At 39.4% G+C, this 26,402-nt stretch overlaps 1 protein-coding gene across 1 annotated transcript in view; it reads right to left on the bottom strand.

Annotated features, from left to right (window-relative positions):
* LOC119791940 (cadherin-23-like) overlaps positions 1-26,402 on the bottom strand; it is a 104,448-nt gene that overhangs the window by 5,516 nt on the left and 72,530 nt on the right. The window contains exons 5-7 of the mRNA XM_038298332.1: positions 5,871-6,065; positions 5,614-5,779; positions 4,695-4,798 (exon numbers count right to left, since the gene is read on the bottom strand). Coding sequence (XP_038154260.1) covers positions 4,695-4,798; positions 5,614-5,779; positions 5,871-6,065 — 465 coding nt within the window. The remainder of the gene's footprint in view (positions 1-4,694; positions 4,799-5,613; positions 5,780-5,870; positions 6,066-26,402) is intronic.

Raw genomic sequence — 26,402 nt, 5'->3', positions numbered from 1 at the left:
GAGTATTTTTACTCTTAAAAAAGGATAATTACATAATATTCACTTGAAATAAGACAATGCAATTGTTTTTTTTTTATTATTCTGAGTGTAAATGTTCTTGTTCCACTGGCAAAATGTCTCTTCTACCTTCTCAATCCAAGAACAAATGCACTTATTTTAAGAACAAATGAGTTATCTAGATTTCAATGTTTTCCAGTGAAAAAGATTTGTTCTTTCGTGCTTTTATTTTTATCAATATAAAAATACAACTTTTTTATTTTTATTGTGCTATTAATTTATTATGCAACCTAAAATTTCAAAGAACAACAAATATTTAAAAGAAGTCAAGTATTAAAAATACAGAGAGATCATTAGTCAAACGATTTTTCTTTCTTTATGTTTGATATCAGATTTTTATCGGTGTTTGTGTTTTTCTTTTATTGTTCGGAAGCCCTCCTGGTGTGCCAGTCAGTCCGCTCCCTTTCCAAATCACAGTATGACAGCTAAAAAAAGAAAAAAACTGAATAAGAAACAAAAGAAAAAGAACGAAAGCCATTTGAGAAGCCTTTGATCTGCAGCACATTTCAGCTTCCCTGCTTCAATCAGACACGGTGGTGCTGCTTTAAAACCCCCGTGCTGCAGGGATGAGAAGCTTCCTACTTCCATGCATCCTTTCTTCCTTGTTTTTCATGCCTCTGGCTCCTACCTTAGGGAGCTGCCTCCCATTGATCCTGCAAATTGTGTCTAAGACATGTTTATGCTCGATTTCTAGCAAAGCATCTCCTGTCATTGACCAATTACAGCAGAATCAATTACAAGCCTTTTTAAGAAGAGACTCATTCCATAGCTGAGAGGGCAAAAACGCACACATACAGGAACAATGTGGAGAAAAATAAAAAGAAGTGATGCTAAAGTAATGTGAGCAATATTTTTGAGCTGTTGACACAAGTGGAATATGTTCAATCAGCCATCACAGATACAATCCCTCCCCCTTAGGGTGCAGACACACATCCACACGCACCCATACACAAGCCATCCTTCAATTTTGCTATACAGTGCATCCCTCCCCCACCTCCCTTTTTTCCTTCTCTTTCCTCCTCATTGGTTTGACAGCCAAATTGTGTGTTTGTCCTGGAAAGAGCTTAATGTCAGTTAGAGCATAGATTCACAGCCATAACTGTTAAAAACACAGACCTGTGATTTCATTTGAAAATAAAAAAAAAATACAAAAAAACAACATAGATAAATAAATTACATTTTTCAACACTTTGTCAAAGTTTTTTTTTCCTGGATGACAGGTTGATTGGCCCTAAGAGAAAAGGAAAGATAGCATTTGAAAGGCGAAACATGGTCAAAGAAAAAAGAAATAAATAGAAACTATAACTCAGTGAGATGACCTATGTCAGAAGTCTGTATTTAATGGCCTTATGTGTAAATGTCACCAGCTGACATGTTGTACAACATCTGCTTTTCAATAATAACCAGTGCAAAATGGACAACTGCTTGCCTTTATAAACACTTCATCCATCCCTGTAAAGAAGTGTTAATAAATAATGATTTTTATATGCTATTGTTTAACACTGAAAAGTACCATATTGATAAAAACCCCACAAGAAACAGTGGTAGAATTATTCATCATCTAAAAAATAATACAAATAAACATGTATTTAAAAATATATTTAATTGTTTGTGTAAATCAAAGTTTCTAAAACCTTATTCTTGATACTTCATAACCACTTTTTCTCCAGGGGCTGCAACATTCTCAGTCCAATATACCATATTTGCTAGATTCTATCAAATAAAAGCTAAGCAGAGCTGCAGAATATAGATTAACACCGGGGATGAGTGGAGTCTAAAGTTTTTATAACATTAAGCCTTGCTTTCTGTCATAATTTGTGGGCATTAAGATCTAAAGAGAAGCGTCATCTCCTGGTCAGACCCTGTAATTCAGTGTAAGGTTGACGTCAGAGTAAAAAAATATATACATCGCCAGGAGAAGGAGGGGTTCACTCCAGCGGTTGGAAGTTGGAGGGGATTCTGCTGGGAGTTGCAGGGAAGTGGGCTGTCATTTGGCTGGAGTTTGACTGGGAAGGGCCATTTTGCTACTGTAGACATTTTCCTCCAATCCCCTAGCTAGGACATTACATATAAAGTTATTGCTTAACACCTTGAAAGAAGCCACCTTCGCATGCCTCGTTTATGTAGTCGCTATAATGCCTTCTTGAACCGCTCATTATCTGACTCATCACCCAATGGGGTGACAGTGGCGTCAGATGTAGGAGTTTGCCCTGAAATCGAAGGATTGACGGTTCAAGCCCTGACTCCGACTTTCAGTGTCGTCGTGTCCTTGGGCAAGACACTTCACCTGCATTGTACAGCTCTCCCTGGATACAGTTTGTTCAGAAACATCAATAAAAAAACGCTGACATGTAACCCAGATTCCGGAGGTATTGCAATCAAGCTTTAAAAAGATCAACAAAGATATACACAACACTGATAGTACCTTATCTTAGTCATGTAGTCTCTGTCAAAAATGAAAAAGCAAGGGAATATGACAACATGAAATAACAAGGCTGACAGTGGCGTCGGATGTAGGAGTTCGCCCTGAAATCGAAGGATTGACGGTTCAAGCCCCGACTCAGACTTTCATTGTCGTTGTGTCCTTGGGCAAGACACTTCACCTGCATTGTCTACTGATGGTGGTCAGAGGGCCTGGTGGTGCCAGTGTACGGCAGCAACGCTTCTGTCAGTGAGCCCCAGGGCAGCTGTGGCTACTATGCAGCTTGCCACCATCAGTGTGTGCGTGAATGGGTTAATGAATGTAGTGTAAAGCGCTTTGGTCAAGTCTCCTGACTTGAATACAGGCGCTATATAAGTACATGCCAATTACCATCACTTGGAAGACCCTAGCAGGGGCATTTAAGCCCCTGAAACACAGCCTCTTGTATCAACCGGCTGTTCAAAAAGAGGCTAATGTGTTCATGTGCTAGATTTACTTTAAATCCCAAAATAAAAAGACTTATAAACTTCTGTATCAAGTCAACACACTCTCTTTTATCGGCCTTTATTTTAATTTAGCCTCTTGGCTCTTGGTTCTTATACCACACAATCTCCTCTAGTTTCTTCTCCCTGTTGTGACCTTCCTGGTGACAGTTGATGAATCAGATGGTCAGAAAGACACTAGGCATCTGCACTGTCACACCCTCCTAATATGCATGCAAATGTAGCACTTGACATTTCTAGTATGTCCCATACAGGCTGTGGACCAGGGATAAGCAAATGGTGGTGTTAGCCTGGGAGCTGGCTGGAGTGAGAAACTGAGGGAGAGACATAAAGGTAATAAAGTGATAGAGAGGTAGAAACAGAAATAAGGACAGACTGTATCATGCCCATGTGTATAATTCCCTCCAAGCAAGTGGAAACATCAATAGCTGGAATATTAGCCACCTGGGTGCTAAGTTAAGGGGCTGAGCAGAGAGACTGAGTATAATGGTGCTCAGGGAAACAGTATATTAGATGGCCATTACAAACCCAATTGCAATAATGACTAAGGTAAGGTCATAGCGAGACCCCACTGCTTAGCAATTCATGCGATTCACAGACTCCTCTGACCTTTGCTGGAGGCCTAACATCCCAGAGGCAGGACAATAAATTTCCTACAGTAATTACAACCTGACACACCTGCAGTGCTGTATGCAGAGACCTCAGGGTGAGATTGGGATGGATGAGGGGGCTTCTTCAGGTAAGAAGGAGAAATATTGGATGGATTATAATTAAGCCCTTTGATTTGACTGTATTTTTTATGTTTAAAACACATCCCTGATCTACAAAGAGCAGCATGTTTACAACCATGACCCCTGGGGCATTTCAGGAGGGGCTTCAACAATACTTAGTAATTACCACAGTTATTTAAAAGACACAACCAAATTACTGTAAGAGAGTAGTAATACCACTGTAAGAGCTGTGTCCAGATTTGCTGGACAAAGTTTCTCTTACAAACCTATTTTGGAGGTTGGACATCACCACGGCTGGCCTTTGTCAGTAATCCTGTTTGTGGTATTTTAGGGACAGGATCATAAGGGTGCACTCAGGCAAAGCATGGTATCCGAGGTGATTTCCCCAAACCCCAAGGGGATTTAACTGCTCTGCATTTCCTATGAACTGTGTTTACACCCTGGATGGCATCATCAAATTGGAGGAAACTGAGCAAATAAATTGAATCGTTAGTGCTACCTTAATGAGGGTTTATGAATTAAAATAAACATTTGTAAACCTTGAAAAAAAAAAAGGACGGTCATGTGTGCTACTTTTGTTTCAAAGATATCAACAATCCCCCCATTAAGCTCTAAATTTAATCAGAATGATCTACCTTTTCAGTGCTACTTCAGTTGTGCTGGTAAAACTGTCACTAGTGCTGATTTGGTTCTTACAGTAAGATACAATCCTTTTTTTTTTATTTTGGCTGATGACATCACCATCCCAGCAGACAGTGTTATAAAGTTATTACATAACATAATATATCATTCCTGTACTGGCATTGAATATGGCATTGATGTTTACCTTTACTGGATATAATCATTGTTTCACAATATTCTGCAGTTTATCAGCATCCCAGAATCTGGACCTGCCGTTATCCATGACAACCCCATAGCATTTCCTGTCAAGCTCAAGCTGTAAGTACTTCGCAATAAAAAAAATAAATCACTTTGGTTCACCCAGAGCTGCGTCTGGATGACAGTCGGATTCGGCATTACTTTCTTGTAGAGCAACCAGCACAGAAAGCACTGATGCTGGGCAGTGGGCAACAACGGACCGTGGTCTGTGTTGGAGGTAAGGGAGGATGACGAACATTCCTTCTACGGCTAAATTAAAAGGGCTTTTTAAAAGGCACTTAATAACCATTTCAGAGAAATCCCGATCAACATTATTCCCTCTTTATTCCATTTTAACTAAAGAAAGTTTTGTCTTGGCTGCACTTCTTTAACTTACGTCACAACCAAAAAGTCCCTTACTGGTTTCTACGATATGATTTCCAAGGAAAGATTTTTCAACTTCAGTGGTCACCGCTCCGCTCTCTCAATACAATGCCACTGTTTGACAACACCTCAGTTCTATCGAGCAGCACAAAGTCAGAGCGGCACACTGACTACCATCACCACGTTGGATTCACCCCTGCCTGCTTTCTCTCCTAAATCCACCACCCTCTCTGTGGACATCGCTTTCGGTCTCAATGTAACCAGGTATATTTTGGTCATTTGAAAATACCAAAACAACCGGATGATTGACTTTTCAGATTGTGTGGTTCTGATGGCATTTTAAGCCACAACCTCATGTGTTCAGCTGGTTATTAAGCCAAATAAACAGACTTTGAAGCTCTGAGGACAATGACCAGTTATTCTAAATCAGAAGCCACATTTACAACTGGAAAACTGGTGGCATTTTCCATCAAAGTCAGTCTAATTTTACCTGTCTGTAAACTAGGTTTTGCTTTTCTTTTATGTTTTGTTTTTTCTTGTGATTTTAATCTTTTAAAGAGCACTTTGTGTCATGTACAGTAGGGACAGTTTTCTTTAAATGAAGATGATATGATTGTTTAAATGCTATAATGTTGTTTGAGTTTTTTTTTTTTTTTACAAATTGAGGCATTGCTTATTTGGATAATTGTACTAACCAGAGAAACGCCCTCTTCTATGTTGGTACTGTAGGGTAGATTGGTGAAAACAGGGTCCATGTCCTGGACGTCAGTGATGGTAATAGCCATGTTTGCAAGCCGGGACAGAGGTCTTAATTTGTCTTGGTCCTATCAAATTACAAAGACAGTGTTAGCAGGAGCCGATAGTCAAGATATGTCTGGCTGCAGAAGGAAGCCCCAATATTCTAAGCCTGCTGACCGTAGCGTTCACTGTGAGCTGGTAGGCAGATGTTCTTTCGTAGTCCAGCGGTCTGGTGACGGTGACGGTACCTCTGGCTCCGTCTATAGCAAAGAAGGGAGAAGGTGGCTGGAACGAGAAGAGAATGCTGCCCCCTGTGCCTTGGTCTGGATCTGTGGCGTTCACCATGAATATTGATGTTCCCACCGCTGTGCTCTGAAAGACACAACCAAGGAGATAAGAGGGAGACATGAGAACAGTTTAAAATAAATTTACCAGATTTTCTGGACAATAGAGTTCACCTCACTATAAGCCGTGACCAGTAGGTTTTTTGAAAAACTTGGAAACGTACACATATAAGCCGCACAGGGCTATAAGCCCCTGATATCTACTCAACTGTCTCCCACCAAACCTGTAGGGGGAGCTCTACATATAGCCCCTAGATTAGGGACAAAGAAGAATGCTAGCACCCGTTAGCTTGTTGACTCGAGGCAGTTAGAACTTCTAGTGAAAGATGGGGCTTTGTCATCCAAAATAAGCTCTAACTGATGCCTTGTAATGCCCATGAAATGATGCACAAGAAGCATTTCATGGGCATTACGCTGCCGTGCGTTATGCATATGCACTATTTTTGCACGCCACCTGTCACTTTACTTGGATTTATCACTTTACTTGGATTTTCACTTTATTTGGTTTTAGTTTTTGACATATGCATATATATACATACAGATATATATACAGAAGAGCTATATGTGTATATATTTTATCACTTTTTATTCTTATTTTTGTTTTATCTTTATTATGTTGTATAGTAGGATGCGTGTATATATTATATACAACTGTTACTTGAGCGTGTAACAAAAGTAATTTCTCTCTGGAATTATTGAAGTATTTCTGATTCTGATAACTTAGGCTGTCGTTGGACATAATTTCAGGAATCTTTTTGAATGCGCTATGTATACGCCCAAAATTAAAAACATTCATAGAAAGTTCATGAATGCCTGCGTTTAAGGAGATTCTGGGACATAAGGCATACGCTGGCTAAATCATCAAGGTGTGACAGGGCCCCAATAGCCTGGGTGCCATTCCGAACTTAGTCCCGTCCACAACATTTGAGGTCGGGAAGTTCGGTCTGGCATTGCTCAACAGTAGCGCGAGTATGCTCGCAGAATATCTGGCGGGCCAATCAAATTGTCTGGCCGGGCTTTATACGATGATGGACAGATGATCAACAGTAACGTAATCAACCAAAGCGCGCATGGGTGACAACAACAATGGCTGCCACTGGAGAGTTGAGGTGAGTAGATTCTGCTATTAGGTCTGTTCTAGAAGATATCGACAGCAACTTAATTTTAAAAGAGGAACAGAGAAACGCGATCGAGGCTCATCTTCTTATTCTAGGCGTGCAACTGCACGCTTTGATTTTTGTTGACAACAACTATGCCTCGCTTAACATACGTCACGCACTCCGTTGCTCTTATTGGTTGTAGGTCTATCCAATTGAGTGCAGAGGGATTTTTTTTCCTGGTTCGTTCGAAACACGCCCCATAATCACAGCTCTATGGAGCAGAATCAGACTCATATTCTGACTAGAATTGAGTAGGACTATGTCAGGCTAGGGCCCCAACACACCTTCAGAGGTCTAGTGTGACTTTAACTGGCCAAAGTTCTTTTGGCAAGAAAAGGAGAAATATAATTAATGTAATGTCTTCACAATAATACGTTAGCAGGGAGACGCTCATCCCTGTGTTGTTAATGCCAAAAAGTGCAAATATGTTTACAGTATCTGTTGAAATGAGGAACGAAATAATTAAGATGAAAGCCTGAGCCAGGAAACTATGGTCGATATATTCATTATGCAGATCAATCTGTTGTTAGAAATGAGGAAAAACGCCTACTTCACCCCACAGCCTGGAGTATAACAATATTGTTTGTATGCACAGATCCATGTATGCACCAGTATCTCTGGATGTCATGGATGCCAACATTATCAACTTTGCTTTGATGTCAAGGAGGCAGACTGATCCCTCTGCTCTTGCTGAGTGAGTTTGTGCATGCTTCATTTTAAGGAATAAGCCTGAGAAGTTTTTAAATGTACGTATTAGGACACTATTTCTCCCCCTAAAGCGTGCAGCTTTTATCTCTTCAAACAGCAATCCTGTAAAACACTGAATCATTACCATCGCCCAGTGTCAAATGTCCTACAGCACATGACAACAGATCCCACCTTCATTCCAATATGTAAACACTCACAAATACCTGTTTGGATCTGCCAGATTTGACAGAGGGGCTGCGTTCAAAGAGGGGCAAGCAACAACCATTCCAAGAACTGATGAGAAAATAACTTCTACATATTTTCATTTTAAAATCTGTTACAGTCAGATTTTCAGATTGCTCACTCCAGTTTGGCCTATGCTTGTAATGCATAGAGCAGGGGTAACCAATTAAAATCAGTGGGATAAAGAAAACCATCAACCAGTGAAGGTCAGGACACATTTTCAATTATAATTTGTTACTTTAAACAGAATTTAACACTGAAATAAAATTATGTTTTTATGCATCCATATTATACCTTTAATTGTTAGAAAATATAAGAAAAAAAGATAGAACATTTTTCCATTTTATAATTTAAAGTAGAGAACAACAGTCTTTCAGTTTGGTATATAGACAATTTCCTGATTCACGTTTTATAAAACACCTGAACTGACCATTTGATTTACTTTTTTTCCTTTTCTATGGCTTAATGAGAGCAGTGGGCTTTAGGCTGCCCTGTGAGGCTTTAAACCTTTCACGATTTGGTTTAACGTTTCTTAATTGGACCCAAAAGCAGAAGCTGAGAGGCAGAGGTGAGTTCTTGGAGGGTTTAATGCGAGATCAGGCAACAAAAACAGGTATCCAAAAATCCAACTTAAAAAATGTTAAACAAAAACAGGAATCCAAAAATCCAACATACAAATCAAACACTAACCAGAACCTTGGAGACATCAGGGAAAAACCAACAAGGAGCCAGGGTGAGGAAAGGTAAGACGAGGAACCAGCAAAGAGGGACTGCAGAGGGAGAGTATTTATGGCTGACTGAACAAAGGTAGAGCTAATGAGCTGATAGGGAACAGGTGTGATTAGAGCTGACGAGGAAGCCAAGGGAAAAGAACACAAGGAGGCAGCAGAGGACAGACAGAAAAACCTAAGCAACTTAAATGAATCCAGACACACCAAAAAAGCTAGAAAACAATGAAAAACCTGGCTAAATTTGAAACAGAAAACTTAAAGAAAAACAACAGAACCAAGATTGTTACAAAACCTGGGTTTGAATGGAGACCAAGCCATTCTAAAGCACATATCAAGGTGCTCATTTTGAGCCTGGATCGATATTCATTTTTGATTAGGGTCATGGTGGAGAATCTTGCTTCATAGCAGCCGGTTGGGTCATCTTTGAGCACGCCATTTTACCGCAGTTCTTCCAGCAGTCCACACTTTTTCTGCTCTCTTTTTCTCATTGTCTTCTCCTTCTTTCCCATCGCCACAGGTTTTGCCTGCTGTGTCTAAAAGTAGCAGCAGCAGCAACCCAGACTGACAGCTCATTGGCTAATTTCAACATATTCTCATTATCAGTTCGTATGAAGTCGTACGAAAAGTTATGCACAGTATTTCGTATGTTTTTGACGTTTTTCCTCGAAAAAACAGATCAGTGCGCATGCGCAGCCAGACAGACGAAAAAAACAGATCCGCGGACGGACGTAAAACTGGGACGGACAGTGCAATAATTACGTCATGATGTCTCTTACTAGGTTGCTTGCTGTTTTGTATCTTAGGGTTAGGGTTAATTGTATGTTAAATTATATGTTATTGAATGCGTAAGATGCGCATGCGCAACGATATCTTGTCTTGTGTCAAGACGTAAAAATACGACGAAATACGGCGAAAACAACATAAAAAACGTACGAAATACTGTGAATAACTTTTCGTACGATTTCGTACGAACTGATAATGAGAATACACTGCTAATTTGGATCATGTGTAGCCTGGTGCCGGACGCTCCGGAGGATTTTACCATATTAACAGGAGAAGCAGTGCAAGTGAAGTTAGACACTGTCGTCGGTCAACATGCGGTAGTTTATTAATGTTTAAATCAGGTTGGGTTCTGATCAGCCAGCAAGTGGGTCCGGATACGGGCCGCGGTTTGCTAATCCATGACCTCTGGCATAGAGGATGACTTTGAGCTTCTGACAGATACCTCTAAAGCCAAGAGGTTTCATATATGGAGCCCGTAGAAAGCACAACTTAGGAGGATGGAAGAATGCATGGCTCAGTAAAAGATTAAATGTGGACAGATGGGCGAAAAAATATTCTGATATTACCGACAAAAAAATCACTTATCATTTGAAATCTGATGCGAAAATGTTTTGAAAGACAAATAACTATCCATACTCTACATTTGCTCATACAAACCTGGTGCCTGACACCTGGTGTTCTGTCAGATGAGCATAACCGGTCAGACCAGGAAACCCATAGTCAATACCCGTTTATCCCTTTAGTTTTGTCCGAAATATAAACTTTAAACTACCTCAACGGGCGTGTATCCCTTTAGTCATGTATAAAAATAAGAATCTAATTACTTAATTTTTTGGTGTTTTTTGAAGCATATATTGATCTCACCTGAAATTGTTTTTTTGTATTATATATCAACTGCAGGCAGTCAGTAAATGCTGCTGCTTGTACTGCACTCTTCTATAAGAGAATAGGAAACAATGGAAACAATGGCAAAATGCTAATGTTGCCAACGCTAATCGATGTTGGCCTAGTGGTTAGAGCAGTGCACTTGTGCTCTGAGCAGTGATGGGACTAACGGCATTGAAAGTAACGGCGTAATCTAACTAATTACTTTGACTGTAACTACAGTATAACGCAGTTACCATTGCAGACACCCCGTTACTCCGCGTTACTCAGGTCGCACAATGAACCTTTTTTCATGATAGGACTCGTGCGCGCCTTGTCATGAGAGAGGGGAGGATGAGAATGGCTGATGTATAGTGAAATTCCGTCTGTCAGTTGTGTAGGTGGGTGTTTCTGCTGGTGGGTGTTAACGTACAGCACACACAGAGAGATGGAGAATGAGGAGGACTCCTGCAGCAAAACAGCGTTTTCCAGATGGAAATACTGGTGTTACGTCGAGCTGCGTTTCCCCATCAGATACGGTTTCCCCTGCATCTCCGCACAGCGCAGGCGGCACGATTAACCGCGCAAGCGACAGGAAACGCGCATGCTCACTAAAGGCGCGTAACAGCCGCCCTGTGCTCGCGCCACAGGAGAACTATGGAGAGCGTGAACGATCAAATGATAGCCTAGATGGAGAAAGGGAGAAATATGGATGGATGGATGGATGGATGGATGGATGGATGGATGGATGGATGGATGGATGGATGGATGGATGGATGATGGATGGATGGATGGATGGATGGATGGATGGATACTCTGCCTTTTCAACCTACTGTATTTTTTATTTTAAACATTATTTGATGGCCTTTGTGGCAGGGATGGAGATCCATATTTTATGTCACACACAGAGTATAGATCTAGATAGATAGATGGATGGATAGATAGATGTTGCAGTATCTATAACAATCCAAACACACAGGATTTCAGAATTAGACATCCCCAGTCATTGATTTCACCAGATCTGAACGCCCTGTTAAAAACCTTCACATGGTGTTCCCCCCGATGCCATTTACGTTGAGTTGCAATAAATGCTAAACTCTCTGCAGGTTCTTGTCTTTGTCGTTCGCTCTATTCAGCTGGCTTTGGAAACACACGGCGAGAAGGTGGGGGCTGGGTGGTGAGGGTTACGGGGGCGAGAAACGCAAAAGTAACGCAATAGTTACTTTTACTAGTAACTAGTTACTTTTATTGTGGAGTAACTCAGTTAGTAACTCAGTTACTTTTTGGGAGAAGTAACTAGTAACTATAACTAATTACTTTTTCAAAGTAACGTGCCCAACACTGCCTCTGAGAAGGTTGCAAGTACCCGGTTTGATCCCCAAAGCTTCCACTCTGGGTCTCTGAGCAAGACCATTAACCTTACATTGCTCCCCGGGCGCCACACAATGGCAGCACACTGCTCCCCAAGGGGACGGGTTAAATGCAGAGAAACATTTTTGAGATCCATAAAGTTCAATTATTATTTCTCATGATCATCTTCATGAGAAAAAAGCGGTTTGAAAAGGGGCCCAATTTAGTTGTTTTTGATTTTATTTTCCTTAAAACAATACATGAATTTAAAGACAGTTTAAAAGGGATTTTATAAGCTACAAAAAACAGGTTTTGACTCCAATTTGTAAATCTGTCCAGGCTGAGTAAGGACTCTGTGGGAAGTAGTTTTCAGCAGCAGGTATCGGCCCGTGATTCCATGCAAACTCAGAGGTTAGAAGCTTAACTTTGTGCAGGTGTCTGTGCAGCTAATCTGGTATCATTGACCTCTCCTTACAGACACAACGAGCATCTGTCAAATACACATTCCCATTTTTCATCCTCATCTTCCTCTTTTCCCTTGAGGCAGTGAAGGTCAGAACGCTCCATCAGCATAAATGATGCATTTAATTAGAAGGCACAATGCAAAAACAACAGTTTGAAATGTCTACTTTTTAGAGTGATGTCCATATTTGCAGCAATCAGCCCAGCATCACAGTACAGAGTTCAGCAGTGATCAAAAAGGCCTCAGAAAGATAAGAGTACTGTCTGACTTTTGCACAGTTGTACTTCTCTTGTATGTGAACTGAGAATGGAAGATAAATGATCAGAGAAGAAAAAAACAGGCTGTGAACCCTTGATTTTTATGAACCTATAAGACCAACTGCTCACATCTCTTTACACGAGACACAAAATAAGCAACGCTGAGCAAAGACCAGTGAGACCAGAGGTTGCTGAGCAGGATGGCATTGCTGTGATACTATGGTGAAGTTTCCTATGTGTCACCCTCTATTCCTTCACGGGTGCAAAAGCCAATTGGTTAGTCACGGCTCATATTCCTGCATATATGCTTTGACAGCGCTTTGTAGCGTTTGAATAAATGGGGGCCATTTCCACAAGGGAGAAGAATGTTAAAGAGTGAGACAGTTGAAGAGGGATGAAGAGCGTTCCCTGCTGTGTCTTATCTGAAGTGCACTGGAAGAATCGCCATCCTGTCCCTCTGAGAGCTGCTGCTAATAGAAACAGAGAAGAAGAACCAAACTGCTGAGAGGTACAGAGAGCCGGAGAGAAAAGGATTTATAAGTAAACATCCTGTGTTTTGGAAGGCTTTAAACTTTAAAGATACTTCAGGTTTTATTCCATAATAAAAAGGTTTGGAAGATAAATTCTTAGAATTAATATTTAATATGCTTTGGTTTTAAGGTCCTGGGTACAAAAATGTTGCATTTTAATGTGTCCAGATGATTTAACCCTGCCTTGAAGAGATTCAGACCACAAAATATCGAAACTTTCAAAATTTGTAAGGACTAGACATAAAGCAAACATTAAAACTCCACCCCATGCATGAAGCTGGTGCTGAACTGGAGAGCTCCTTCAGCGACAGACTGCTGCACCCTAAATGGACCAGGAAGCATTATCACAGATCCTTCCTCCCAGCAGCTGGAAAACTCTATAACCACCACTGTTCCCAATAACCTCAATAAGCTGTTCCATTTATGCTGATTTTGCACAGTTTCTGCCTCGTGAGTTAAATAACACGCTGTGTTGCTGCTATTTTTAAATATCTATTTCTATAAAAATGTCCAAAGTTAATTATTGGTTATTTATTCTCCGGATGCACAGTCTATTTTTAAAACACTTTACAGTACAGTATTTTATTGTTTATCTTTTAACTCTTCACTATTATGTTATTCTTATAATTTTTTCTAAGGTCCATATTTGTGTGACCATTTTTTCTATATACATTTTGCAGCTGTAAACACCAGAATTTCCCCATTGTCAGACAATAAAGGGATTTTCTATTCTATTTTAAAACATTAACACGCCTTGAGAAACTGTTTAACATCAATCAGGCCTCATTCTTTAAATTATCAATCATTTAACAACTAAAAAAAGTTCCCAAACAGAATTAATACAGACCTTCTCTAGTCATACCAACCATTCAAATGCTTAAAAAAAGGTCATGAGTTCACAGAAGTATTCACAGATCTGCAGAACAGTCGGCTTTGGGTTAAGTGCCTTGCCAAGAAGTATATTTACGTCTGACTTGAAGAAGCAGAAACTGAAGAGTGACTTCTTCTCCCACTTAAGCCGGGCATATACTGTAAATTATTTTTTTTTGCCCTTTTCGGGCCGATTCTTCAGTCGTGTGAGAATTTTTTCAATCGGGCCGACTTTCAGACTGATTGTGCATCGTGTAGTATACAAATGTAGTGTGGAGTTCTGTCTGTCAAACTGACAGACCGTAGTAGCCATGTTTGCTCAGCCATGTCTTTGTCCAAATACGTCGTCTTCTTTTCTTTTTAGGGCTTTCAGCACAAAATTGCAAAAATAGCCAAGGCAGTGCGTTTCACTGTAGTGAGCTTCATATTCTTCTTCTACTCGTTTGGCTTCCGGATAGACGAGTCTGAGTAGCTCCATGTCACTGCGGAGCTTAGTCCCACGTGTTTTTTCAGTGTATTCTCATTATGAGTTCGTATGAAATCGTACGAAAAGTTATGCACCGTAATTTCGTACGTTTTGGACCTTTTTTTTCGTCGTATGCGCATGCGCATCTTACGCACCATTCAAGAATATAGAATATAAATTACAATTAACCCTGACCCTAACCCTAAGATATAAAACAGCAAGCAACGTAGTTAGAGACATGAATAAGTGATTATTGCACTGTTTTTCCCAGTTTTACGTCCGCCCGCGGATCTGCTTTTTTTTTCTGTCTGCCAGCGCATGCACACTGATGTGGTTTTTTTGAGGAAAAACATCCAAAACGTACTAAATAGTGTGCATAACTTTTCGTACGATTTCATACGAACTGATAATGAGAATATGTTGTTTTTTTAGACGTACAGTGTGAGCAGGTAGATAACGTCGGGTCGCACAGTGTAAGAACATACATTGTGAGCTGTGAACTTTTAAACCCTGCAGTTTCGTTGTACAGTGTGAGCTGTAGCCATAGTCGCTGCAGTGGAGGATGAAATCCACAGTCAGCTGTCCAACAAACAGTGCTTTTTATCAACACATGGATCTTTGTAAAAGTGTCTATCCATCTTAAACCTTTTTATATGTTGTCATGTTACATTGTGCACATTGGCCCTAAACATACTTTTCCAACTGTGAAACATGGCAGTGGCTGCATCATGCTGTTTTTCAGGACAGAGGTGATAAAGTTGATGAAAAGGAGGATAGATATAGCCTATATTACCCAGAAGACACCATTCCAGTCAGGTAACATGGTAGTAGCTTCTCTCAACAGCAGATTCTGCTTTTTTTTCTATTAACATGGAAGCTGGGATGTAATAATGGGAAGACAGATGGAGAAATCTACTAAAATCTTTAGATATGAAAACATCTCTAAACATACAACCAGAGCTACTGTGAAACAGTTTATTTCAAAGCATGCCAATGTAAGAAAGGATCCAGTCAAAAGCCCAGAACTAAATCTTATTCAGATTCTGTGGTAGAACCTAATAATATTCTTCCAAAATCCCCTTTATTTAAACTGACAGAGCTTGAGCTATTACACAGAAAAGAAGTGCAAAAATGTTAGTTTCCATATATTCAGAGCTGGTAGAGACAAATACCACCAGACTTGTAGCTGTAATTGCAGCAAATGGTGGTTCTTAGGGGAAATAATATGCTAATGCCTGACATACTAGACTTTAGTTTAGTACAAAAATAAGTAAAAAGAGATTGTTTTTATTTTTCTTGGTAGTTTTGCATGACTTCTTGGTCTGCCACTAATTGTAGCTTTTTGTGTAATCCGGCTAAATGGGATCAAGTTTAAGCTTTATCATTTAATTGTTTAATGAAATCTAGACTGTGAATCCAGATTTTACTGCATCATGAGGGCTGAAAATTTGAGACAGATCCATGAATATGACCTGCAATATGCAAAAAAAAACTTCTATTACGTGTAAACTCCAAAATCTATGGTAATATTTCTACTAAAGGATGGCTAAACTGTCCATTTATGAATCCCACAGCAAAGTTGATAACAAAGATAGTGTGATTTGAAGAGTTCAGGAAAGTTAATTTCCAGTACTTGTATTTGTGGACCAGTAATATTATAAGATAATACTAAATATGTCACAAGTTCCAGGGAAAACTAAGAGTGGGATAAAGAAGAGATAAAATGACAAAGTGTTGTCAGAAAAGAGAAAAAATCATAGAAAAACACAGTATAAACTGATATAAGTAAAGCTGAATGTTATAAAAAAAAAAGCAAAAATGTTTACTCTACCTTTGCTATAAGCTGGTCTTTGCAATATAGTCTGATGGGTAAAAGCAGCAAATGGTGAAAATAGTCAAGCTCATGTGAGCCAGATTTCTGGGTCTGCATAGCAGAGGGATCTCTAAAGGGCCCACTGAGTGAAAGCTAGACACACATTAGGATTACAAGGTTCTGGAACGTTGACATGTTATCACAGAGTCCACTAGGAGCTTACGCTGTGACTGTGGTGGCTTTCAGAGGCAACGTGCCAGCATCTGCCTTTTACAGTCCTTAAGGGAGTTGTCACCAAAGAGGCAGACTGGACGATTTAAAATAGATTAGTTGGTTTCATATTGATGTTGCTGTGCAACAATAGTAAATATAAATCTGTACTTTTGTTTAGGAAAATGTTTGCAACAATTTACAAATCTACAAAAAAAAAACACAACAGGGAAGTAAAAACTATGATAAAAGGACCATTAAAATAAGTAAATAAAGAGGAAATAGTAAAATGCATGATTTAAAATGAAAGAGTTTTAATTTGACATTTAACCCTATAATGCCAAATGTATCAAATATGATACAGTACATACGGTTTCTGAAATTTTTTGCATCTTACACCTTTTGCATAATTTAATGGTAAAAACTTTGCTCAAAATCCTATTGTACACAATCAGATATACCTGATAACAGCCAGTAGAAGACTACACAAATAATAATCTTGACTTATCGCATAGTAATAAATTATTAATGTCAAAAATATATTTCTGTTTTTTCTTTTTACATATTTTGTTAAAAGGGCAAATAAGGAATTCAAACAAAAAAAAAGTAATTTTCTGTTTTGTTTTATTCTTGGATCGGGCTTTAATGGGTTAATTTATATCAAACTGTGATATCTGTGATTCCTGAAGGAATAAAACAAAATAACTTCAAACATTAAAGTCAGCTTCCTGGTCTTTATGGTAATCCATCAACAATTTATTCTTTTGAAAAGGATGGAGGACAAACACTACTCCATCACAGCTAATTAGTATTCTATGTCTTTCCTCCAAAAGTTACTACTTTTTTCTAAATGACCTTAAGCCATTCTAAAACTTGCTAAAAAATGTCATCATGGCTCCATGCTGTGGTGTTTAAATCACTTTAGTGGGTTTTAGAGTTTAGTTTATCTTGTTCTACTCCAACACCACAGACTCTGCATTGATTTGTGCATTTATTGGTGGAAAATAATATGTTTTCAACATTAGGTTTACAGCCAAGTGATCACCGCTGATAAGTAAAAGCTGCAGTTCTGCAAAATTCACATTGATAGTTATTCATAAGCAAACATTTGTGTTTCTTTACAAAAGCATACTAAGAATTTAAGACTGTATGTAAAATATTGTTCATCTACTCTGTGCTGTTATCAGTACACTGTAAAAACGATCTAGAAATAAGTCAAAATGTCTTAAATTAAGTGTATTTACCCTTATTTTGAGTAGGTTGATAAGATGATTTGCCAATGGAATGAGGGTTTTTACTCTTAAAATAAGGTAATTAGATAATATGCACTTGAAATAAGACAAGGAAATAGTTTTTTTTTCTTATTTTAAATGTAAGTTGTCTCGTTCCATTGGAGATTACTTATTTAGATATCGATTTTTGCCAGTGTATGTATGGATGAAACCAAAATTACTGCACTGGAAAAAAATAAAATCTAGATAAGTCATTTTTTTCTTAAAATAAGTGCATTTGTTCTTGAATTTAGATGGTAATAGAGACATTTTGTCAATGGAACAAGACAATTTACATTTAAAATAAGAAAACACAATAGTTTTGTCTTACTTCAATTGCATTTTATCTAATTATCTTATTTTAAGAGTAGAAATACTCATCATATTGGCAAATCATCTCATTTACCTACTCAAAGTAAGGGAAAATACCCTTAATTTAAGAAATGTTTACTTTTTTCTAGATCGTTTTTCCAGTGTGTACCTGTAATACCAGAGTTTTACAAAAATGAAAGTGTGTTGTTGCATTATTATAAATTATCTCTTAGTGTTCTTCATTCCATCAGTGTCCCTTTTCCACATTAAATTACTTTACAGCTTATTCTAAATCCATCTATTTTCTTAAAAAGGAAAGGAGAGTATTAACCAGAGATGTAACCAAGAGACCCACGGTTTACTTTGATGAGTGGAATGTAGATTTATGCATCTCAGGAAAATCTCTAGATATTAAAACTGTTTTTCATGTAATTGATAAACCTAGAAGGTATGGAGGAACAGCTACTACAAAGCCGTATGAAAAGGCATAAGATGAAAAAGACTTGGGAAAGTGGTTCACCACCTAGCAGGGATTCAGGTCAGAGGTCTCCAGGTGTTAAGAGCTGCTTCCCTGTAGATGTTTACATCTCCTCTGTTTATTTAAGTGATTGAAATACTTGTTCATTATTCCTTCAGGTGTCATGATTCTGCCCTTTGTGGACTTTTTGGTTCTTTTTTAAGTTTCTTTTTGAATTTACAATTAGACTTTGATTAATGTTGGCGCTCGGTTTAATGGTGTGACCAAATATTGTCTTATTCAACTGGCTGTTAAACTATCGCACTGTCCCAGCGTTGAATGAAACACCTCGCTCCATTCGTGTTGCCCCGCGTTTCCTATTTAATTATTATTAAATAAAAAAGGTCACTTCGTATCCAATGTGTAAATGAGGTAATAGCGCATAATGCATGTATGCAAACCATTTTCAAAAACAGGCGCTTACCACAACTATCACTTTATGTAAACCACTCTGTATTTTTAAGTATAGTAAGTGTATGTTTTTATTAGCCTAGTAAACTAGCCCCATCCGCCAGCGGCCAAAATCGTTTTTGTCCTGCGAGTTGGTCTAGCCTCGATCAAGTAACCTGACTCCGCCAGATGGATTTGCTCCGCATATCCATCTGGAAACCTTCCGTTGAAGTAATTTTGGGAAGGGGCGAAAATACTGGTTAGCTGATTGGCCTATGTTGGTGATAGACGGGCCAAATAAACCAATCAGATCAACGAAGCATATGACGTACTAACAGAGCGACGACGAAGAGGAGCCAATGGATAGATCAAACTCTTGCCGAAACCAGTCGGGAGAAGAGCAAAAACATCTTTTCCTCTGAGAAAAGCCTCCAGAGCAGTGTTTTGCTCTTCTTTCAGTGAAGAAATACTCTGTAATTCCGATAAAACTTGCTCGATAGCCACGCTAACGCTAGTTTCATCGGCTGAAGCCGCCATGTTCTTTAGACTGAACTGTCGCGCTTCTCGTTGCGTCACACCTCAACCCGCCTCAAAGCCAACGCTGATTGGACGTTCGTTTGGTGAAGGCTCCAAATTTTCTTCAACGGAGAGTCTCCAGACTGATTAGCGAGTGAAACCTTGAAAGCTCGCGAGATCAGGATGGTCTCACGAGGCTATCGATCAAGGCCCCAGGCCCTAAATCTGGCAGGCCAATCAAAATGCAGAGATTTGTTTTACATATCTGGATGCAAAGCGGGCGGGGTTTTGAGGGCGTGACGGCAAAGCTGCGCGACGCTGGAGAAAGCACAACAGTAGCCTGCACTGCGGCAGCAGCAGCTTTCAATGGAGCGCTCCGTTGAAAGTTAAAAGTTCTCTTTCTGTTGTTCAATAAAATTACGTTTTAAGTTAATTTGAGGCAAGAATATTATACTTTAAAGCGTTACTATATGGTCCCTTTACAGATTTAATGCATAATTGCAAAAATTATTTCAGAACTTGAGAGGACTGCTGCAACCAGCGGAGCTCGGAGGCTAACGGCAGCCAGGGCTAACCACAGCCCGTCTCTCAGCATAGTCGTGTATGAAGGACTGATTGCTCTGATGGCGATTTTTGACTCAGCTTTGGAATCAGTTTTGGAAGGATTAGACTTGGGGTTTTCGTTGAAACGTGAGCAGGATGAGGCTCTACGCTCATTCACTTTTAAGAAGGATTTATTCGCCATTTTACCGACAGGTTGTTTGTTTCCACTCCCCCACCAGCTTTCTATCGCGCTTCCTACGTCACAGTCAGTTGCGCTCATTGGCCAGACCGTTGATCAATAGGCACAGACTTGGTTTGAAAAACAACGGGTTGTTCTCGTCAACAATCTTCCGATGTCTCATTCATCGGGGGCAGACTAAATAACACCTTCCATCTCCCATTGAGTCTGGTTTATCAGGCTATGTTTTTATGATCCTTTATCCTACTTTTATCAGAAAATATCCAATCCTCATCTCAGCGATTCTGTGCTAAAGTTGAAACATAGACTATAACATGAATTTAAATAAAGTCAGAGCGGACTGGAGCGGAGTGAAATCCTTGCTCCGGCTTTTGAATTGAAAACCGCTCTCCGCTCCACCATGTTTCTTCCGCTCCGCTCCACCCATCTCTCCACACTCTGCTCCGTTTACATGGTCTGCTCTATGAAGCACTGATATATGCAAAGTGGTGAATATTGGCCTGAAAAATAATTGATATATCTGATCTGATCGGGCTAGCACTTGGATCAAAAGTTATTCAGTGTTGCTTTAAACGAAACTGCACAGTTTTACAGAAAGCAAGATAAATAAAAAAAAGATGAGAGACGTTGGGGTGGAAGAATGTCCCATCCTGAAGATAATTCCTAATCTTTACCTTTCTGAGCACCTGAGGGATAAAGTAAAGCAAAACAAAGACTCCAGACTTACATTGGTGTCTGATCTCATGCAGAAGATGCTTATTGAATAAAACCAACTATATCAAAACCCAACACTGGGCAAACCCATCATCAACGCTATCCAGGGATCCATTGCAGAGATGGTTGACCAACAATTGGGGGGGCAATCAATCAGTCTAACCTCTAAACTGCAATGTCGTATCCCGCTTTAAGCTGCCTAGTCTCCAGCTGACCCCCTGATGATCAGCCGAGTAATGAGAGTTAAAGATCCCCCTTCACCATGCAATGCATTCAAACCAACTTCTGTAAAGGCCATGGAAAATTCTAGCACTTCTTTCTGAGTGCAACCTTTTGTTCTTATTTAGTCAGAAATGTTAAAGACATGGTGATTTGAAGGGGGCAGTGCACAGGCTTCACCCCCCTGCTGTTCACAGCCTCAGAGGCCCAACTGTTTTCCACAATAGTGCCATGATTACACCTACACTGCTCACAAGGATCTCAGTTCCTCCCCGACTGTCTGCTCTCCGCTTCCAACCCAGCAGGCATGTGATTGCACCAGCTCTACTCACCCTTCCACTTCCACCGCTGTCCCCTCCATCAATACCTCCTACATGTGCTGCCATGTCATGCTGCCATTTACATTATTAGAACTTACATGCGGTCATGTATCGCAACAAAGAAAAGAGAGAAAAAGGAGAGATTAAGGTTCATTTAATCACGGTGTAATGTAATTTAGAGGGACTCGGCTGTTAACCAGGCATCAAGATTGTCTTAAACTACATAAGAGCGAGGTAGCATTGAAGTTGTCATAACGTGTATCTGCAGCAATGCACACACAGAAATGACCTGCATTAAGTCTAAATATAAGGATGCTAATGTGAACTGATTTCTTCTATTTCCTACAGTAAGAAGAGACTTTAACCAAAGTCATTGGTTTAATTTAAAAAAACGAAACACAATGATTTACGAAGCAGATTAGATCTACTGTTTTATACAACTTGATCATGACGAGAACATAGATTGCTGCGAAAATGCAGTGTTTTCAAAGTAGCTGTGGCTAAAATGATGAATCAATAACATTGCCTAAATTAATCATAGAGGTTACAGAAAACGCCATATTTCAAACCTTAAATTAACTTATCAATAATTCACTCTTTCGCTAAACTAAATGTCCTTCATTTACATGTTCTATTTTAGCACAGATGACAATTCATCAAAATATATATATATATTTATGACCTGCTCAAAAGCCAGAGAGTGGTTTAGTTGGCTTTATAGATGCACTTAATAACCAGATGTATTGGGCACCCCTCTAGTTTATTGAATGTGTGTATTTGAACCATTTTTAATGGCGGCAGGTGTATAAAAATCCAGCTTAAAAAAAAATCTACATCTACACTGCAAAAAATATAAATCTCAATAAGTTATTTTTTCTTAAAATAAGTGTGTTTTTCCTTGATTTGAGGAGATAAGTAAGACACTTTGCCAATGGAACAAGACAATTTCCTTTTAAAATAAGAAAAAACTATTTTATCGTCTTATTTCAAGTAAATATTATCTAACTATCTTATTTTAAGAGTGAAAATACTCATTCCATTGGCAAATCATCTTATTTACCTGCTCAAATTAAGGCTAAATATACTTAATTTAAGCCATTTTTTACTTATTTCTGGATTGTTTTTGCAGTGTAGAAAAGTCATTTTTCTTAAAATAAGTGCAATTGTTCTTGAATTGAGAAGGTAAAAGAGACATTTTGCCAATGGAACAAGATCATTTCCATTTAAAATAAGAAAACACAACTGCATTGTCTTATTTCCAGTGCATTTTATCTAAATATCTTATTTTAAGAGTAAAAATACTAATTTCATTGGCAAACTATCTCAAATTAAGGGTAAATACACTTAATTTAAGACATTTTTACTTATTTCTAGATCGTTTTTCTAGTGTGCAGATTTCTTCTACAAACATTTGTAAGAAGAAAAATAAAGGGCACCTAAGATCCATGATGACACCAGCTTTGCAATTAGTAATTCAAATAACACTGGACATGATTAACAGTAAAACATTAAATTATCATACAGTAAAAATCATTAGGAGCACAGCAACCAAGCAACAAAGCGGTATGTCAATGGTTGCTTAGGCACAGTGCACAGAGGTTGCCAATATTCTGCAGGGTCGAAGCGACAGCTCTCCAGACTTGATGAGGACTTCGGATTTCCTAAAGAAAAGTGAGTAGAGAGCTTGATGGAATGGGCTACTGTGGCAAAACAGCTGCATCCAGGCAGTAGCTTAATCCATTTCAATTCACTTTATTTCTATAGTGCCAATTAGGGGTGTAAATAATAATGGTTTTGTATCGATGCATCGATCCAAAAGCCGACGATCCGATGCATCGATACGTCCGCAGGAGAATCGATTCATGTTTTTTTTTTTTTCCTGCGGTCTATTTTTATCCATTTGCTCCTGGGTGTAATTCTCCCTCCAGTGCTGCGGTGGCGCTAAACCTATTTTGCCCTCCTTCCTCGCTTCCTGGTTATACTCTTACAGCAGTGTGTCGCAGTGAGCTTGACGCAGACATTTTTAAATTATGCTCAATATTGAAGCGTGGTCTGTGCTACACGCTGTGGGTCTAGATACGGCCGAGGCGGCGAGGAAGTGGGGGCGAGTTTAGTCCGACGACAGAGGGACATGAGGGCCAAAAAGAGCGGAGATCCAGATGGAAAAAGGGTCCCAGCGTTCTCGCGCACCTCGCTCTTCTAGCGGGTCAAACTTCACGAGTTGTTTTCCGCAATTTCGGTCATAAAAACAAAACAAGCCGGCCTCTTGTCTGCTGCACTGTCTGCGGTCAGCTACAATTTGGGAGAGGAGCAGCGGAGCGTCTGGGGAGTGGGGGGGACGTCTGGAGACGAGGTATTGCATTGCACTCATTGCACTGATTTTCTAGCCTGGGTGCCATTCCGAACTTAGTCCCGCCCACAAGGTTTGAGGTCGGGAAGTTCGGTCTGGCATTGCTCCATAGTAGCGCGAGTATGCTAGCCCACCCTCTGGCGATCCAATCAAATTGTCAGGGCGGGCTTTATACGATGATGGACAGATGATCAACAGTAACGTAATCAACCACGTCACCAAAGCGCGCTTGGGTGACAACAACAATGGCTGCCGCCGGAGAGTTGAGGTGAGTAGATTCTGCTATTAGGTCTGTTCTAGAAGATATCGACAGCAAGTTAATTTCAAAAGAGGAACAGAGAAACGCGATCAAGGCTCATCTTCTTATTCTAGGCGTGCAACTGCACGCTTTGATTTTTGTTGACAACAACTATGCGTCGCTTAACATACGTCACGCAATCCGTTGCTCTTATTGGTTGTAGGTCTATCCAATTGAGTGCAGAGGCATTTTTTTTCCTGGTTTGTTCGAAACACGCCCCATAATCACAGCTCTATGGAGCAGCATCAGACTCATATTCTGCCTAGAATTGAGTAGGACTACGTCAGGCCACTGATTTTCTGCAGTATTTTTTGATGCAACTTTTCTACTTCTGTTATTTGCTGTTGTTTCTAAAAAAAAATGCATAACGATATTACAGCTTTCATGGATTTATTTCAAACTTGAAACTTTGTTTAGCCTGTAAGGTCTAAAAAAAAAAAGGTCAGGACATCGATACTGAATCGAATCGCCATGATGGGTGTGATTTACACCCCTAGCACCAATTCCCAACATGTCATCTCAAGGCACTTTCCAGTTCACCAGATCATCCATTCAGATTGATTCAAGGTTTTCTATCTAAGGAAAACCAGTTGATTGCATCTGGCGTATGTGTGAGTTTGGCTGTTACCAGGAGATGGTGCTAATTATAGATCGTGGTGGAGCCAAAACTCACTTCAAGAGTGGGGATTGATTCTTTAGTTGAACATAACTACATAGAAAGCTTTTCCAGAAGGGATGAAACTACTATTACTGTGAAGGATGGCTGTATGAAAGAATATGGATCAAGACTTGAATTAATGTATGTCTGCAAGGGAAGATACGAGATACATAGTTTAAGGTGTGTTCTGTGAATTAATAAAAAACAAGGGGTTAGAATATCTTGAAACTGTGGTTATTAAGCTGATACTAGGCCATGTCTGGTGCAAATTCATTGATACTGGAGTTGAATCTGATGTGCAGACTGCTTTTCTACTATCTTGTATTTTTTCAGTAATGAACTGAAGGCCTTTTTAGATCATGGTTTATCAGCCAGAGGTTGGTTAACCTGTGGACTGTGGTGAATAAGGTGCTAGCATTGTTAATGTTTCTGTTGATAGCCTCAGAAGAGAAAGATTCTTTTGCATCTTTTAGTTGTAAAAAACTATTTGGTTACACCAAAATCCCCAAAAATGATTTTAAAATGCTGATAGTAGCATAAATTTAACAGAGCTGCACTTTTTTAATTAATGGAAGGGTCGATTGTAATGTCCGACAGTTTACAGGTTATTATTCACGGTATGTAAACATATGGTTCCAGCTGTTTTGCATGTGATGGAGATCATGGCTTGGTTTTTTGGTAACTACAAATTTGACAAAATGTGAATAGATTTTTTCTTTAGTATTATATAGAACTAAGATTGAGAAAAGTCAGACACGCTAGGATGGGATTTCTCCGTTTTTACTTACTGTATTTTGAATAGAAATTGATTTTTTTAAAGCATATACAATTCATAGAGAAAGACAGCGTTTATTTCAGTACTAAATCAGTTTACTTTTCTTTAAACTCCAGCTGCGTATTTGTTTTCACCTCTGATTTTCTTCCTGAATGTATTTTTCATTACTTTCCCTGTGAAGGAGTGTGTTTATCGTGGATTTCTATCCAGTCCTCATGTGTTCCTTTTCAAGTGGAGCTTTTGTACTTTCAACCTCCTTGAGTTAATTCAAGCTTTGCTTTCTGAGACCCGAAGTCACTTGGGTCCTTTCTTTTCACAACTGACACTTCGCCTTTTCTCAACAATTCATTTGACCTCCTGTATCCAACCGATTTCTGATAAATTGGTCAGGAGGACATAATGTTACAGGTTCAGCATCATGAACCGAGTCTGTGTGTACTGTACAGAAAAGGACGGCGACGAACGTTTCTGAAAACGTCCTTTTCTTCCCATCTTGCTCTTGCACTTGTTTCCGCCTCGTCCACTCGCCGGCCAGACGGAGCAAATTTCTGTGGAAGCACTCAGCCGAATAAAATAATTTCTCACCAACAGACAGCAAAGGGAGTGAAACAAGGACAGTCTCACAAAACGAGTTTGTCTGAGTGCGTGTGAGCCGAGATAAAGTGAAGGACATTATGTGCGAGAATGTATAGTACTAATTGATAATTGTGTTTCAATCCCTGCTGAGTGACATGCAGCCTTTTTGGTTGGATGGTCCAACAGGATGTGTGGCATTTAAACGCCTAAATGTTAGACAATCGGTGCAGCAGATGTCTGAGAACAAAATGGTGCGTGCGTTTCTATGTATGGACAGGGC

Source organism: Cyprinodon tularosa, unplaced genomic scaffold (assembly GCF_016077235.1).
Source record: "Cyprinodon tularosa strain WSP-4 unplaced genomic scaffold, ASM1607723v1 ctg406, whole genome shotgun sequence".
NCBI lineage: Eukaryota > Metazoa > Chordata > Actinopteri > Cyprinodontiformes > Cyprinodontidae > Cyprinodon > Cyprinodon tularosa.
This window is presented reverse-complemented; position numbering and strand designations above follow the sequence as displayed.